Raw genomic sequence first — 17,181 nt, forward strand, 5'->3', positions numbered from 1 at the left:
CAGATCCCACTCTGCCCAAAGCAAACGTTTCCTGTGTCCCGGAGGCTCCTGGTCTTGCCCTGAATGTTCAACCATGTTCAAGTTCCGCTTGGAGTTCCCTATGACCATCTTGGGCTTCCCAGGTGGCTCAGTTCAGTTCAGTCCCTGTCTTGTCTGACTCTTTGCAACCCCATGGACTGCAGCACACCAGGCTTCCCTGTCCATCACCAACACCCGGAGCTTGCTCAAACTCATGTCCATAGAGTTGGAGATGCCATCCAACCATCTCATCCTCTATCATTCCCTTCTCTTCCTGCCTTCAATCTTTCCCATCATCAGGGTCTTTTCTTTTCCAAGGAGTCAGTTCTTCACATCAGGTGGCCAAAGTACTGGAGTTTTAGCTTCAGCTAAGACTTCAGAGTCTTAGCAGGACTCTACCGCCAGGGGGCGCCCGTGCCCCGACGTGAATGAGTTATCCTCTATCCTCTACTCAGCCCAAGCGCTTGATCTTGGGGTTCCAGCTCGCCCTGAGGGTCGGGTTTACGGGGACTGAAGCCCTGACCACGAATAGAATTCCCCGAACAGAGCATGGCAGGAGGGCGCAGGTGGTCACGAAGGAATGTGGCCATCCTAAGATACCCACTTATCCCTTCATTCCACAATGTTCATTAAACGCCTCCGTGCATCTCCCAGAGCGCATATTTGGTGGGTGAGGACGGACAGTACCTCAAATTCACCACCCCGCCGGTTCAGGGAGGCCTCCTCGCCTAGACTTGTATGAGACAACCCGGGTGGAGTCCTGCCGGCTGTGTGACCTTGGGCAGCTTGCATAGCCTCTCTGTGCCTCAATTTCCTCTGCTCTAAAATGGGTCTAATAACACCTGCTTCATAGGGTCATCATGAATATTAAATGAGTTAATATTTGTAAATTATTTTGAAGGGTCTGGTATGTTTATTAAATCAATTGCTAAAATTTCCCATTTTACAGAAAAGAAAACTGAGGATCAGAGTAGGGATCACCAAAGCCATATTTTTTTTCTCCTAAGGAGAACTCTTGAGTTGAGCCCAGTGATCCCCAATTCCCAGCCCAGAGGCTTTTCCTTGGCATAGAACTTGGGGTAGAAATAAACCCCATTTCCTTGGTATAGTGGTGGGGCGGAGGAGGGGGCGGTGTGGGTGCTGAAGCCAGTGAAATACTCTAGCAGAGCCTAGGCCCCAACAACACAACAGTCAGTGTTGGAATCACGACTGAAACTAGCTTGGGGCCCTATCTCTGGGTCAGCAGAATAGCCAGACAAGTAAATAAATCATTTTCTTACTGTCAACGACATCCACACTGAAGTATAGATGTACAAGGAAAGGAAAGTGAGCTGGTCAGTAAGATTCATGGAGCTGCCTCTTCAGTTCTGAATTGTGATGAACTATGAAGTAAGGTTGGGCGTGGCATTAGCCCTCTCAGGAGAAGGGGATCTAACAGGGCCAGAAGGTGCAGGCCAATTACATGACCAGGTCCCAGGATACCTGTATCATACCTGCTGCTCTGTGGTCTTGCCCTAAATGTTCAACCATGTTCAAGTTCCGCTTGGAGTTCCCTATGACCATCTTGGGCTTCCCAGGTGGCTCAGTTCAGTTCAGTCCCTGTCTTGTCTGACTCTTTGCAACCCCATGGACTGCAGCACACCAGGCTTCCCTGTCCATCACCAACACCCGGAGCTTGCTCAAACTCATGTCCATAGAGTCAGAGATGCCATCCAACCATCTCATCCTCTATCATCCCTTCTCTTCCTGCCTTCAATCTTTCCCATCATCAGGGTCTTTTCCAGTGAGTCAGTTCTTCACATCAGGTGGCCAAAGTACTGGAGTTTCAGCTTCAGCATTAGTCCTTCCAATGAATATTCAGGACTGATGTCCTTTAGGATGGACTGGCTGGATCTCCTTGCAGTCCAAGGGACTCTCAAGATTCTTCTCCAACACCACAGTTCAAAAGCACCAATTCTTCAGTGCTCAGCTTTCTTTATAGTCCAACTCTCACATCCATACATGACTCATACATGACCCAGGTGGCTCAGTGGTAAAGAAATCCACCTGCCAGTGCAGGAAAAAAAAGTTATGGCTTCCAAAGAAGAAAGCAGGGAGAGGGATAAATGAGGCGTTTGGAATTAACAGATATGAGCTACTATATATAAAACAGGCGAACAACGAGGACCTACTGTATACAGCACAGTGAACTCTGCTCAATATTTTGTAATAACCTGTAATGGGAAAGAATCTGAAAAAGAACATATGTATGTATATATGTAACTGAATCACTTTGCTGTACACTTGAGACTGCTGCTGCTGCTGCCGCTGCTGCTAAGTCGCTTTAGTCGTGTCTGACTCTGTGCGACCCCACAGACGGCAGCCCACCAGGCTCCCCCGTCCCTGGGATTCTCCAGGCAAGAACACGAGTGGGTTGCCATTGCCTTCACACCTGAGACTAACGCACTGTAAATCAACTGTACTCCATTTTTTAAAAATCCATAACGTACAATTTACGGTTTTAACCATCTTAAAGTGTGTAATTCAGTGGCATTTGGCACATTCATAATGTGGCACAACCATCACTGCTATCTCACTCCAGAACTTTTTCATCCCTTCCCCCACCCCCAAACAGGAACCCTAAACCAGTTAAACAGTCAGTCACCCCCCAAACTGCCCTCCGCTCAGCTCCTGGACACCACTAATCTGCTTTCTGCCCCTGTGACTTTGCCCAGTTTGAGCACTTCGTGTAAAGGGAATCATGCAATATTTATGTGCAAGAACAGAGCCCTCCAAGGTATCCAGGTCCTTATCTTTGGAAACCTGTGGATGGTAATTTCTGTGGTAGAAAGGACCCTGCTGATGTGGTTTAAGCTAAGCATTTTGAGATGGGGCAATTATCAGGGGTTCCCTGAGTTGGCCCTAAATGTAACCACAAGGATTTTCCTAAGAGGGAGGCGGAGGGAGATTTGAGCACAGAAGAGAAGGACGCGTGATGGAAAAGCAGATAAAAGCGGAGTCAGGCAGAGAAAGCGACACCGTTGGCTTTGCAGATGGCAGAAGGGGCCCGGAGGCAGGAGGATGGGTTCTCCCCTGGAGCCTCTCAGGGGAGCAGGGCTTCAATTTCAACTTAAAACAACACAAATACATCGTCATATGGTTCTGGAGTCCAGAAATCTAAAAGGAGTCTCAGGGGGATAAAATCAAAATGTTGGCAGCAGTTGTTTCTTCCAGAGGATCTTAAGGTGAATCTCCTCCTTGCTTTTTGCAGGTTTGGGTGGTGGCGTCACGTGTTTAGTCGCTCAGTCGTGTCCGACTCTTTTGTGACCCCCTGGACAGCAGCCCCCAGGCCCCTCTGTCCATGGTATTTCCCAGGGAGCCACCAGGGAAGCCCTGAAGGTATCACTACAATCTCTTGTGTTGCAGTCTACTCCTTTCCCCCTGCTGTGGTCCGAGTTCCCTCTCTCTGCCTCTCTCTCATAAACCTGTGATCACAGTGAGGTCCACCTGGGGAATCTCTCCATCCCCAAATCCTGAACGTGATCACAGCTGCAAAGGCCTTTTGTCCTGCAAGGTAACATAGTCACAGGTTCCAGGGATTAAGACCAGGATGTCTCTGGGGGCTGCTATCAGCTGGTCACAGACACTGTGTTTTAGAATCCTCCACCTGGGATGGGACTTAAGAAGTGGCCAACTTGGACAGCATTTATACTTTTCAGGCAAAGAAACAATAAATCTGTGAGGAGTTGACAGGATAAAGAGGCTTTGGGGGCCCAATTAGTGAGAATCTAAAGAGAATTTAGTCTTGTGACAGGAAATCAAGGCAGTAACCCAAGGTTTCCCGAGGTTTGTTTGGGCTTCCCTGGTGGCTCAGATAGTCAAGAATCAGCCTGCAATGCGGGAGACCTGGGTTTGATCCCTGAATTGGGAAGATCCCCTGGAGGAGGGCATGGCAACAAACTTCAGTATTCTTGCCTGGAGAATCCCGATGGACAGAGGAACCTGGAGAGTACAGTCCATGGAGTCACAAAGAGTCGGACACGTCTATGACTAAGCACAGGAAGGTTTGTTTACTCAGGCTTCTTGGCTTGATTCCCTATGTCTGCTGATAAGGGTGTCCTCCTTCAGGTATGGGGAGGATACCTTTCACAGGAGAGATTTATTTTCTGCTTTCAGGGAGAAAGAAAGGGGGGTCAGAGTGTCTTATGTTGGCCATTTTCTTCTTCTTTTTTAAAAAACATTTATTTTTGGCTGCATCAGGTCTCAGTTGCATGGGCTTCTCTATAGTTGAGGCTTGTGGGTTTAGTTGCCCCACAGCATGTGGGATCTTAGTTCCCCATCCAGGGATCCAACCCATGTCCCCTGCACTGGAAGGTGGATTCTTAACCCCTGGACCACCAGGGAAGTCCTGAAGCATATTTTGAGATGGTCTGTCCTGGGCCCCAAACACACTTGCAGACACGTGCAAGAGTTTACATACACACACATCTGGGATACACTCTCCACCCTACTATTTCTCCCGAGAGGGGTGGAACCCTATATTCAGGCAGCCGAACATAGTTTTCAGGCCAAGAAGACCCAGAGGCAATGACATCTCTCGCAGCAGAGAAGGAAGAGAGTTCCTGACTTGGAGTGACACCTGGGTCCTGAGCACCCACTAAGTGCCCATGTCCTGTGGCCCTGGGTCTCCCTGGAATCCTGCCAGCGGCTGACCTCCCCGCTCCCAGTCTTTCTGGCCATCTATTGGACAAGCAATGAACAGTCTAATTGATTTGAAAGAAGGGAAGTGTTCTGGGCCCATTCTGCAACTCAGCAGAAATTGGAAAACTGACTCAAAACAAGACAAAGCAGAGACAGAGGTCCTGGTGCTCCTTCTCCTGAGAGCCTGTGCCCCGAGGGCTGCTCTCCATGGCCCCCAGCCCGGGGTGCAGATGACACAGTAGCAAGGGCAAGGGGAGGGACATGCCGCAGCTTGGTACCAGCGGGGGCCATTCAGTTAAAAGTGATGTAGCCTCCTGTTTGAAAGACCAAGCAATAGGGAAGTAAAGTGAGGAACTAGCCAGAGATGAAAAGGAACTGAGCATTTGTGCATTTTCAGGCTGCATTTCCCCTGTTTCCTTCTAGTATCTGTAATAAAACTCAGCAGTTTTCCTGGTCAGCAACTCTCCATCCTACACAAGCTCTGAGCTCTGTGAGAGCTGATGATTGTGGGGCAGCAGCGGGGGTGGGGGGCAGGTGGCACCCGAAAATGTGAGTTCTGGTCCCCAGGTTGGACAGACCCTCATAGGGGGGCACCATCGCCCCCACTTAGGGAAACCATGGCTTTTTGCACCGCAGTCTGAGGAGGGAAACAGACTGTTCTAGTTATGCCCCCAAACCACTCTGAAGTTTAATTAGTCATTGGAAAGACTTAAAGAATTCAGAGAAATTGTTATACTGATGCTTTGTTACAACAGAAGGATACAGATTAAAATCTGCACACCTGGGAATCCCTTAGTGGTCCAGTGTTTAGGACTTTGCACTTTTACTGCCCAGGTTCCGATTTTGATTCCTGGTGGAGGAACTAAGATCTTGCAAGCCATGTGGCACAGCCAAAGGGAAAAATAGAATGTTGTGTTGTTGTTTAGTCACTAAGTCCTGTCTGACTCTTTTTGTGATCCCCATGGGCTATAGCTGGCCAGGCTCCTCTGTTCATGGGATTTCCCAGGCAAGAGTACTGAAGTGGATTGCCATTTCCTTCTCCAGGGGATCTTCCCAACCCAGGGATAGAAGCCAGTACCCTGCATTGGCAGGTGGATTCTTGACCACTGAGCCACCTGGGAAGTCCATAGAATAGAAGAGAATAGAAAGTAGAATAGAATCTGCAAAGTAAAAATTGCCCAAGGCAGTATTGAGGGGAGGCCAGGCACACGCTTCTGGTGGCCTCTTCCACTGTGGACAGTGGTTAATTTTCCCAGTGCTATGGACTGAACTGTGTCCCCTCCAGTTCATAAGTTGAAGCCCTAACCCCCACACATGACTGTAGTTGGAGAGGAAGACAAGGGAGCAAGGTTATTGAAGTCATAAGGGTGGGATCCTTATACAATAGGATTAGTGTCCTTAGAGGAAGAGACACAGACAGGAGCATCCTCTCTCTGTCTCTCCCTCTCTCTGTCTCTGCCACGTGAGGGGACAGTGAGGAGGCAATCATCTCCCGGCCAGGAAGCAGGCCCTCTCCAGGCAGACACCTTGATCTTGATCTTGATCTTGGACTTCTGGCCTCCAGAACTGTGAGAAAGTACATTTCTGTTTTTTTTTTTTTTTTCACATTTATGTTGTATAAGCTGCCCAGAGTGTGATATGTTGTGCTGTGCTTAGTCACTCAGTCGTGTCTGACTCTTTGCAACCCCACGGACTGCAGCCCACCAGACTCCTCTGTCCATGGGGATTCTCCAGGCAAGAATACTGGAGTGGGTTGCCATGCCCTCCTCCAGGGGATCTTTCCAATCCAGAGATCGAACCCAGGTCTCCTGAATTGCAGGCAGATTCTTTACCGTCTGAGTCACCAGGGAAGCCCAATAATACTGGCGTGGGTAGCTTATCCCTTCCCCAGGGATCTTCCCAACCCAGGAATTGAACCAGGGTCTCCTGCATTGCAGGTAGATTCTTTACCAGCTGAGTGGTATGTTACGGCAACTCAAACCTGACCAATACACCCAGGGGCAACATGTGACAACGCAGATGGAGCATAGACCTTGGAGTCTAGTGTTTACTGGGGGCCTGTTATAGGTTTGTGTCCCCCCGCCCAACAAAAGATGTTCAAGTCCCAACCCCCAATCCCTGTGAATGGGACCTTATTTGGAAACAAGGTCTTTGCATGTGATCAAGTTAGATGAAGTCATGGTCGGGGTGGGGGGCCCCTAATCCAATATGAGGGCTTCCCAGGTGGCGCTAGTGGTAAAGAACTCACCTGCCAATGCAGGAGACGTAAGAGATTCTGGTTTGATCCCTGGGTCGGGGAGATCCCCTGGAGGATGGCATGGCAACTCACTCTAGTATTCTTCCCTGGAGAATCCCCATAGACAGAGGAGCCTGGCGGGCTACAGTCCATAGGGTTGCAAAGAATCAGACACAACTGAAGCGACTTAGCACGCATGCATGCAATCCAATATGACTGGTAGGTATTCTTTTTTTTTTTTTAAAAAAAAAAAAAAAAGGAAATGTGGACACCGAGACACGCATGCCAAGGGCTTAGCATTCCCTCACAGTTGCTGGGCAAAGCCCACACCTCTCTTTGGATGAAGGTAATTTTTTTTTTTTCTGGCCGTCTTAGTTCCCAGACCAGGGATTAAACCCAAACCCCCTGCAGTGGAAGCATGGAGTCTTAACCCCTGGACTGCCAGGGAAATCCCGAGGTTAATTCTTGACTACGTGCATTGCCAGTCACTTGGGGAGCTGGGTTGGAGCTGGCCAACAGAGTCGCCCCAGATACGCGTCCTTCGTTGCTATTTTGTTCTGACCTTCAGGAGAGGGATGGACACTCATCAACTCAGCCTCTGGGCAGTGCTGACCATGCTCTCCTGTTAGCACGGGTCTCAGTCTGGAAGCTTCTCACTGGAGATGCCTAAATCTTCTGCAGGCCCCCAGGCAAAATGAAAAAGGGCGGCCCCTTTGACCAAAAAAAAAAAAAGTAGGAAAAACCTTTTTCCTTTTTTTTTTAGCATTAAAAAAAAAATTGATGGGGGATTTCCCTGGCAGTCCTGTGGTTAAGACACAGAGCTTCCACTGCAGGGGGCACAGGTTCAATGCCTGGTCAGGGAACTAAGATCCCACAAGCCATGCAGTGTGGCCAAATTAAAAAAAAAAAAAAATTGTTGTAAAATACCCATCACGTAGAATTTACCATTTTAACCATTTTAAAGTATACAATTCCATGACACAAAGTGCATTCTCGATGGTGTGGTACCCTCTCCACCATCTGGTTCCAGAACTTTTACATCTCTCCTAAAAGGAGACCTCACACCCATCAGCAATCACACCCACAGCCCCAGGCAACCAGTAGTCTACTTTAAAATATAGTCCCCTTCCAAGTATGTGGCCCTGTGCAAATATATATATATATATTATAATAAATAATAATAATAAATTATAACGTATATATATATTAATACATTTATCTGGCTGAGCCAGCTGTTAGTTCTTTGATCTTCATTGCAGCATACCAAATCTTAATTGCAGCATGTGGGATCTAGTTCCCCAACTAGACTATGGATTGAACCCCCTGCATTAGGAGCCCGGAGTCTTAGCCATTGGACCACCTCGGAAGTCCCTCTTCAGTGTTTTTAATTTACTAGCTAATGGCCAATTCCTCAGGTTTGACTGGGAGTTGGGGGGCGGGTGAGCAGTGTAGACTCTCACAGGCACTCAACACAGCACGTTCCAGACTCTCTCTATGCCTGAGTAGGGGGATGGAGGTGGGAAGGGGGCTGAGAACCTGTCTCTTGATCTAGGCTGTCCCTGGATCGACCTGGTGTGATCCAAGCTTCCAGTTCCCCAGGTGTGTGCTCCTTATCCCATGAGATTTCACTTACAGAACACAAAGTCAAAGATCAAAATTATTAGCAATTTCAAGATGACCCTCTTAGAGCATCAAACCTCAGTTGGGAAGCCCTTCGGAGCATGGGGCCCTGTGTAAATAGTTCACTTCCTACTGTGGAGCTGGAGGCCTTATGTGGACACAGACATGTCCCCAGGACAGGCGGGGAGATTGTGTCCTTTGGGGATCCTGGGTTTGGGGTCACACAAACAGTGAGGCAGGATTTGTGAGGTCTTGCCTTCCTCTGCCCTCAGCTCCTTCATGGAGTCGACATTTGCCTGGCAAATGAATGAATGACTGCATCCCTGCCTCTGCAGCCCCTCCCCACCCATTTCCCTTGAGAGCCCCACTGGCCCGAGGCTCACCCAGGGTGGCTGCATCCTGAATTAGAGCTGCCCTGCAACGTCCAAGCAGGAAAGGAGAAGTCAGAAGAGATATTTACCAGACTTCGGCAGCTCCGAGCTTCCTCTTTTGCTCATTTGTGGATGGTCACTCTCCCTGTCCTGTTGGAGCTTCCTTCACGGACAGAGAAGCAGGTCCAGAAACTGGACTGCCCTGGGAACTCCTGGCCCCTTGGACATGGAGAGGCTGCTGCTGCTGCCCCTGCTGCCCCTGCTATGGGCGGGTGAGTGGGTCATGGGGAGAGCGGGTCCCGGGCTGGCTCTGGGGCTGCAGCTGAGCCTCTGTGTTCCCCCAGGGTCCCCGGAGAAGGAATCACTATACCAGCTGCAAGTGCAGGGATCGGTGACAGTGCAGGAGGGTCTGTGCGTCTCCGTGCCCTGTAACGTCTCCTACCCCCAGTTTGGCTGGGCCAAGTCCACACACGTTTACGGTGCATGGTTCCGGAAAGAGGATAGACTCCAAGAGGACGTTCTTGTGGCCACAGACAACTCAGCCCAGGGTGGGAAGAAGAAGAGAAATATCCCATTCCACCTCCTTGGGGACCCCAGGGCCAACAACTGCTCCCTGGGCATCGCAGAGGCCCGCAAGAGGGACAGTGGAAACTATTATTTTCAGCTGATAAGAGAAGCTGCAGAACACAGTTACAAGAATAACCAGCTCACTGTGAACGTGATCGGTATGGAAGGGTCCCCAGGAACCGAGGTCAGGGAGGGTGGGAAGGATGGACCCTGCTCCTCCATCTCTGAGGGCAGTGGGGGACAGTGGCCCACAGTCAGATCAGGGTGGGCACACACAGGGGTGCCCCTCGGGGTCTGGCCTCTCCATCTCTCCTCTCCAGCACGAACATGGACCCCCAATGTCCACATCGAGGAGCCCCTGGAGTCCGGCTCCAGCAGCCACCTCAAATGCTCCCTGCCCGAGGCCTGTGACTGGGCCAAGCCCCCCACCATCTCTTGGACCGGGGCTGCCCTCAGACCCCCGGGACTGGACTCCAAGGAGGCCTATAACTCCTCGGAGATCCTGCTCACCCCCCGCCCGCAGGATCACGGGACGAGCCTCACCTGTCGGGTGACCTTCCGCAGGGCTTCTGTGAGCGCGGAGAGGACTGTCACGCTCAATGTGTCCTGTGAGCACCGGGCCAGGCCCTCAGGGTGCCTGTGGGGCTGGGAATGGGCGCTGGTGACCCCAGGCCAGGGGCTTGGGTAGGGGGGGTCCTGTTCTGCTTTGCTTCTGGTTCTGTGCCTCCGGAAGTGTGGGGGACCCTGGGAAGGGGGCTGGGGCAGGGGCAGCTCTGACTCCCTTCCTCACCATGGCGTCTCTGCCCCCAGATCCTCCCCAGAAGCTGACCATCAGCGTCTCCGGAGGAATTGGCACAGGTAGGAAGGGAGGGCCGTGCAGCATGGCAGGGATCTCAGAGAAGGGAGAGCCCCACCCCCCCAGGCCCCACCCCCCGTTCATTCCGGATACACGTAGATGAACCTCAGCAACATCACCTTGAGGGGAAGAAGCCCGATGTTTACACGCCACGTCTGGAAGACACAAATCTAGAGAGACAGTCGTGGTCACATAGGGCTGGGTTAATGGAAGGATTGGGGGAAATGGCTGAGGGGTGCAGAGTGTTTCGGAGGGGGTCGTGAAAATGTTCTAAAATTGACTGTGGTGATGGTTATCCGAGTGACTTTCAAGTGGTATGTAAATGGAATTGTATGGTTTGTGAATTATGTCTCTATAAAGCTGCTTAAAGCTACTTGTGGGATCTCTTGGCAACTTGAAAAAAACAAACAGGATAGAGAAACAGAGACAGGGCTTCAGAGTCTGGGCTCAGCTGTCTGTGCCCCTATGTCTCTCTGTGTCTCTCTCTCTCTCCAGAGCTAAAACACCTGGGGAATGGCTCATCTCTTCCTGTTCTGGAAGGAGACTCTCTGCGCCTGGCCTGCGACACCGACAGCAACCCCCCGGCCACACTGAGCTGGTCCCGGGGGAGCCAGACCCTGAGCCCCTCACATCCTTCAAGCCCTGGGGTCCTGTACCTGCCCCGAGTGGAGTCGGGCCACGAAGGCGAACTCACCTGCCGAGCTCAGCACCCTCGGGGCTCCCTGTGGATCTCCGTGCATCTCTCTGTGCAGAGTGAGCTGCGGGGGAAGGGGGGAAGAAAACCCCCCGGGGAGAGGAAACTCGGGTGCAGGGAGGGGACAGACACCACTGACTCTCCTCCCTCCCTGCAGCACCCCCGCAGCTGCTGGGCCCCTCCTGCTCCCAGGAGGACAAGGGTCTGCGCTGCAGCTGCTCCTCCCGAGCCCGGCCGGCCCCCTCCCTGCGCTGGTGGCTGGGCGAGGGGCTGCTGGAGGGGGAGTTCAGCAACACCAGCAACGCCTCCTTCGAGGTCGCCTCCAGCTCCGCCGGGCCCTGGGCCAATGGCTCCCTGAGCCTCCGTGAGGGGCTCAGCTCCGGCCTCAGCCTCAGCTGCGAGGCCCTGAACGTCCACGGGGCCCGGAGCGGGTCTGTCCTGCTGCTGCCAGGTCAGGGGTCTGTTGGAGGGGGAGAAGCTTAGAGGGGACAGGAGTCATCCTAGAGAAGATGATGCTTGGTGTGGAGAAGGGCCTGGGCAGGAGGGTTGAGAGGCAGGGGTGGGGGCAGAGAACTGTTCTTTGGCTGGCTGGGGACTGAGGACAGGAGAGCTCAAACTCTACAGGAGGAGGGGGCACGTGGGTAAATCTTGCTCGTCTGCAGGGAAGCCCAGGCTTGGAGGGGAATTTTTTCTGGGGGCCATCGGGGGAGCTGGCGCCGCTGGCCTGCTCAGTCTCTGCTCCTGCCTCATCTTCTTCAGGTTAGTGTCGTCTCTGGGGGCCGGGCGAGTGCAGGGTGGGGAAGGGGATGGCCTTGGAATCCCTGGAGGGCCCCCTCTGGAGGAATCTGGACGGTATGGCGCTTTGGAGAACCGGGTCATGGGTCAGGGAATCAGAGCAGGATCTGTCCCCCCCCCATGCACCGCAGCCATTGGTGAAGGATGCCCATTGTTGCTATGAAGGTCATGAGACGAGGTGCGTGCCCTACCTCTTGGCCTTGGTCAGCCCTTCTAGCCTGTCTCTCTCTCAAGTTTTCTTATCTTTTGGCTGCCCCACGCAGCAAGTGGGATCTTAGTTCCCCAACCAGAAATCAAGCCTGCAGTGGAAGTGCCGAGTCTTAACCACTGGCCACTGGCCTGCCAGGGGAAGTTCCAGCCCCTTCTAGCCTCAAGTGGGGATGGGGAGGGGGTTAGGAAGGGGGCAATAGCCACTCTGCAAGCTCTGAGCCAGCTGGGCTGCTCAGAGGTCCTGGCTTCCCCTCTCAGAGTGAAGACCTGCAGGAAGGCAGCCCGTGAGAAGGATGAACCTTGCACACTGGGTCCCACCTCCCAGGTGAGTGATGAGCCCTCTGTCCCTCAGGATCCCAGCTGGCTGACTCCCCACCTGGCTGACTGCCATGGCCGCAGTCCTCGTGATGACTCAGGTGCTCATCACGACCCACACAGACTTTTCCTCTTAGGTCCCATCAGCATGGGGCTTCCCAGGTGGCTCAGCTGGTAAAGAATCCACCTGCCAATGCAGGACACATGAGTTCTATCCCTGGGTTGGGAAGACCCCCTGCAGGAGAAAATGGCAACCCACTCCAGTATTCTTGCCTGGGAAGTACCATGGACAGAGGAGCCTGGTGGGATATAGTCCATGGAGTTGCAAAGAGTCAGACACTAAAACAACAACCCATCAACACAGCTACTCAGTCCAATGACCTGGGAGCCCCTCCCTTTTGCCCTCTGGCTCCTCTCTCAAGAGCCAAGGACCACTAATCCATCTTACTGATGGCATTTATTTCCAACTGGGCCCTCCTCCTTTCTCTCTGGACCCCAGACCCACGTTGCCCCCACTTCCTACCTCACCTCCCCAAGACAGGATGCCGCAAGGATCTCCCCAAAATAACTACTATGTACTACCAGCAAAATCAATTTCAGGGGTCCCCAAGATACCACCAGGCAAGTTCTGAGACAAACTTATCAGGCAAGACATTTCAAGGGCTTAGAGGTTCCCTCCCAGGTGCTGGAGCAAAAGGTCAAATTTTCTTCAGGCAAGGTTAACTCTTTCCGGCATAAGATCTTTCAATTATAACACTCATAATGGGGGCTTCCCTGGTGGTCCAGTGGTTAAGGCTCTACGTTCCCAACGCAGGGGGCCCGGGTTCCACTTCTGGTCGGGGAACTAGATCCTACGTGCTGCAGCTAAGAGTTGGCATGCTGTAACTAAGACCCAGTGTAGCCAAATAAATAGATAAATATTAACAAAAAACAAGCAAACAAAAAAGCTTATAATGCAGTTTGGGGATTGTGTTTGCCTGACTCTGTAATGATGAGTGGTCCCTGAGGTCAGTCCAGGCCTGAGCAAATCCCTGACCTTCTTATAACATCCATCCCATTCCGGTCCTATTAGATAGTAATATAACTGACTACAGCTTGAGTGTCTGCTTCCCCCACTGCCACTGCGAGATAGGGGGTGGCATTGTCTTTGTTCCTCACTGAATATCCAGCGCCTGGCACCAGGAGAGCAGGTCCTTAAGGCAGTACTGGAGTCAGAAGGACCTAGCATAAATCTTGGCCCTACCAAAGATTAAATGTCGGGCTTGGGGACATTCACTTAGCTTCAATTTCTCCACCTGATGTGTGTGTGCTTAGTCGCTCAGTCATGTCCAACTCTTTGAGACCCAATGGACTGCAGCCCACCAGGCTCCTCTGTCCATGGGGATTCTCCAGGCTAGAGTACTGGAGTGAGTTGCCATGCCCTCCTCCAGGGGATCTTCCCAACCCAGGGATCAAACCCAGGTCTCCCTCACTGCAGGCGGATTCTTTACCGTCTGAGCCACCAGGGAAGCCCAATTTTATTGCCACAGCCCTCATTTATCTCCACCTGATAAATGAGGATAACAGTGTCTCCCAAGTAGATTGTTGTGAGAAATCCAAAAGACTGGCAACTGATTACCAAGTGCCGGGCATTAATACTCTCAAGCATTGAATGAACGAATGAATGGGGGCCCAGCCAATGTTTGGAGTGAATAGATGAAAAGACTGAACGTTCAGTTTCCTGGTTCACTTGTGGACGCTTCTTGCTCTTTTCCATCTCTTTATCCCTTTAAAAATGTTTTCAATTATTTATTTTTATGTGGCTGTGTTGGGTCTCAGTTTCAGCCTGCGGATCTTTGACCTTCCATGGGGCATGTGGGATGTTTTAGTGGTGGCTCGTGGGATCTTAGTTCCCTGACCAGGGACCCTGCACTGAGTGGGCGGAGTCTTGGCCACTGGCCCACCAGGGAAGTCCCCAGACCCTGTTATCCTAATATGACGCCTTTCTTTCCCCTCCACACAGGGTTACCAGGATGAGTGTCCTCCAGGCAGCCCCCTGGACTACCCGCCCCCAGCCGTGGCCACCCCCCTCTCGGGGGAGGATCAGGAGCTTCATTACGCCTCCCTCAGTTTCCTCAAGCTGAGGCCCCGGGAGCCTCGGGACCAGGCTGCCACCAGCACCACCGAATATGCAGAGGTCAAGATCCTTAAATGACGACCCCGCCTCCCGCAACCTTCTGCAACCTGCGGCTGGGGGACCTGGGGCTTCTCAGGGAAGAGAGACATCCGGGACGATGCCTGAGAGAACAGTTTTCCATGCACACGGGCTACCAGCTAGCGTATGCGAGTCCCGCTGGTGGCGTGATGGGCAGAACTGGGCTCACGTTTCAGACGTGTCACCAAACCATGCATGTGAGTTTGAGCGAGTCACCTTCTCCCTTCTCAGTCTCCCGCTCCATAAAATGGACACCACAAACCTAACTCACAGGGTTGTCGTGGGGCGTCAAGGCAGTAATTAACGCATATAGTGTCCCACGGGGATGAATGTGCAAAGGGCATCTCACCCAAGCTTAAACCTCTTCCCAAGACAACCTGCTGGGATAAAGGTCTGGCATGCTGGGCTAAATGGGGACCACTCTGCAGGGCTATCTAGCTCCAGAGGTGCCTCCCCCTGCCCCCAAGGCTGAGCAGAGGTTGTCGTTAGGCAGGATCCCATCCTTAGGCTCCCCGTAGCCCGCCCCTCCCTTCCCTTCCACTGGGACTCACCCCTGGGGCACTTCCTGCAAACAGACTGCAAACTGGTCTTTCTCTGAGCCTGCTTCCTGTAAACCCAACTTGTCTATTTTCTCAGACACAAAAATCATTCACTGATTATCTGAAATAAATGACAAGGTTCTTTTTAATTCTGTGTCCTTGATATTGTGGTCCTTAAAGAGGTTTTTTTGTAGAATCTGCTTATAAAATTCCTTGCAGTTCCATTCTGTATCCATTTACATTGTAATATAGTTTTTACAAGGGTCACGGCCAACTGCTTTTGTTCTTTTTCCCACTGAGCGTCCATTTAACTTTTTCCATTGTTTCCATTCATGAGGGAACATGCCCAACAGTAGTGTTATGAGCCAATACAGGAATATGTTTTAGCATACAGTTAATAACTTCAGGCTGTAACTGCTCTACAAACTAGAGGTGTTGAAGGTCCTAATTCCATCTTTCGTGGCACATTTTGCCTTGCCATTTTTCAGGATTATATTGCATCTCTTGATCAATGACCTTTAGAAATGGTGTCTGGACTTCCTGGTGGTCCAGTGGTTAAGAATCTGCCTGCCAACGCAGAGGATACAGGTTTGATCACTGCTCCAAGAACTAAGACCATTAATGCTGAGAACAACACCCTCCTCTTTCAGAAGTTGGGATGAACTGTCAAAACCTGGGCTCTGGAGACAGAGAGAGGCTGCTTGAGAGACAGGGAGGGAGACTGCCCACTGCCCACACTCTTGCCACTCTGCCTGGATGTGGGCTTCTCCTGTTGTTTGAACAGTGCTGGTCCTGCTGGCTGGGCTTGCTCAGAGAGGGGAGGGGAGGACCAGGGTGAGGAGGGTAGCTGGACCTTGGCCAAGTGGTTCAAGGGCAGGAGGGTGGCGGGGTCGGGGGGCAGGCGTCGACTGTGACCAGTCCTCCTGCCTGATCTGGGATCCCCAAGGGTGGCTGACATCCCTCTTCCCTTATGGACTCGCGAACACAGAGGGGCTGCCAGTGGGAGATTTTCTGATGGTTTTCTCTCTCACTGAGGAATACATCCTTCTGCAAAGGGTTATACACCCTTCCTTTCAGCCAGGAAATGGTCATCAGTCTGCTCATTCTTCTTTCCTCTCCAGAGAAGGGGGAGAATCGAGGCTTCTCTGAGCAGTTTATCCCTGCTTCTGGCTTCTGATTCTTCCCATCCCAAAGCAGGGTGCATAATTTAAAATATCCAAAGCGAAATTCAAGGAGGCATGTTTATCTCCTCCTCCATTTTTTTTCTTTTTCTTTTTAATTGAAGCTCCTCCTCCGCAATCCCTCCCAGCCTAATTATTTGCACATGCTGCCGGCCAGCCTGCCTTTGAAACCTCTCCCCAGGCTCTCTCTGTCTGTCCTGTGGCCTCCTCCCTGGTCTCTCTGTGTCCAGGCTCCCCCTAAAGGTGCCCTCCAGTCTGGAGGACCCTCATTCTCCATCACAACCCGTGCTTTGTCTTCAGAGTGCCGATCACAGCCCCAAGTCGTGTCCTTCTGCTTGACTGTAGACTCCATCAGCTCAAGGGCCTTGGCACGTAGGTCTGGTTCATCGGGATCCTCTGGGCAGCACAATGGGTGTCGTATAGCATGAACTCAAGACATGTCTGCTGAATGTTTGTTGAATAAGAGGAAGGGTGAATGTGTGGAAGAGAAGAAGGGTAAGTGGATGAGAGAACGAGCGGTAAATGAGTGGATGGATGAAAGGGTGAATAGATGGATGGACAAGCGTATGGACGGGTGCATGGAGAGATAGATGGATGGATAGATGATGGATGAATAAGTGAAAGAATGGATGAATGAGTGTCTGCTCGAAAATGTGGACAGATATATGGAAGAGTGGAGGGAATTCCCTGGTGGTCCAGTGGTTAAGAATCTGCCTTCCAATGCAGGGGACGTGGGTTCAATCCCTGATCAGGGAACTAAGATCCCATATGCTCTGGGGCAACTAAGCCCTCTCACAGCAACTAAGATCCGACACAGCCAAATAAATAGATATTAAAAAAAAAAGAGTGGATGGTTGGATGAAAGGTTGAGGAGATGGATGGATGGGGAAGAAAAATGAGCTACA

The 17,181-nt window shown here is 51.6% G+C and overlaps 1 protein-coding gene across 2 annotated transcripts; it reads left to right on the top strand.

Moving 5' to 3' along the window:
• The first annotated feature begins 8,942 nt into the window (after nt 1-8,942).
• SIGLEC11 (sialic acid binding Ig like lectin 11) lies at nt 8,943-15,244 on the top strand. 2 transcript variants are annotated; one of them, XM_010815234.4, is made up of 9 exons: nt 8,947-9,197; nt 9,270-9,650; nt 9,813-10,100; nt 10,303-10,350; nt 10,844-11,101; nt 11,200-11,493; nt 11,705-11,801; nt 12,306-12,372; nt 14,365-15,244. In XM_010815234.4, the coding sequence occupies exons 1-9, from the start codon at nt 9,152-9,154 to the stop codon at nt 14,554-14,556; spliced, it is 1,671 nt and encodes a 556-aa protein (XP_010813536.2). In that variant the 5' UTR covers nt 8,947-9,151; the 3' UTR covers nt 14,557-15,244. The 2 variants fall into 2 exon arrangements, with proteins under 2 accessions (XP_059733072.1, XP_010813536.2); XM_059877089.1 differs by having other exon boundaries at nt 8,943-9,197; nt 9,270-10,100.
• The last annotated feature ends 1,937 nt before the right edge of the window (nt 15,245-17,181 follow it).

The sequence above is a fragment of the Bos taurus genome, chromosome 18 (assembly GCF_002263795.3).
Source record: "Bos taurus isolate L1 Dominette 01449 registration number 42190680 breed Hereford chromosome 18, ARS-UCD2.0, whole genome shotgun sequence".
Classification (NCBI taxonomy): domain Eukaryota; kingdom Metazoa; phylum Chordata; class Mammalia; order Artiodactyla; family Bovidae; genus Bos; species Bos taurus.

Bases quoted from the DNA above. Each gene is read 5' to 3' on its own strand.
- SIGLEC11 (XM_059877089.1), top strand. From the start codon at position 9,152: ATGGAGAGGCTGCTGCTGCTGCCCCTGCTGCCCCTGCTATGGGCGG. The intron at 9,198-9,269 runs GTGAGTGGGTCA...GTGTTCCCCCAG, and splicing joins GCTGCCCCTGCTATGGGCGG to GGTCCCCGGAGAAGGAATCA. The intron at 12,373-14,364 runs GTGAGTGATGAG...CCCTCCACACAG, and splicing joins CACTGGGTCCCACCTCCCAG to GGTTACCAGGATGAGTGTCC.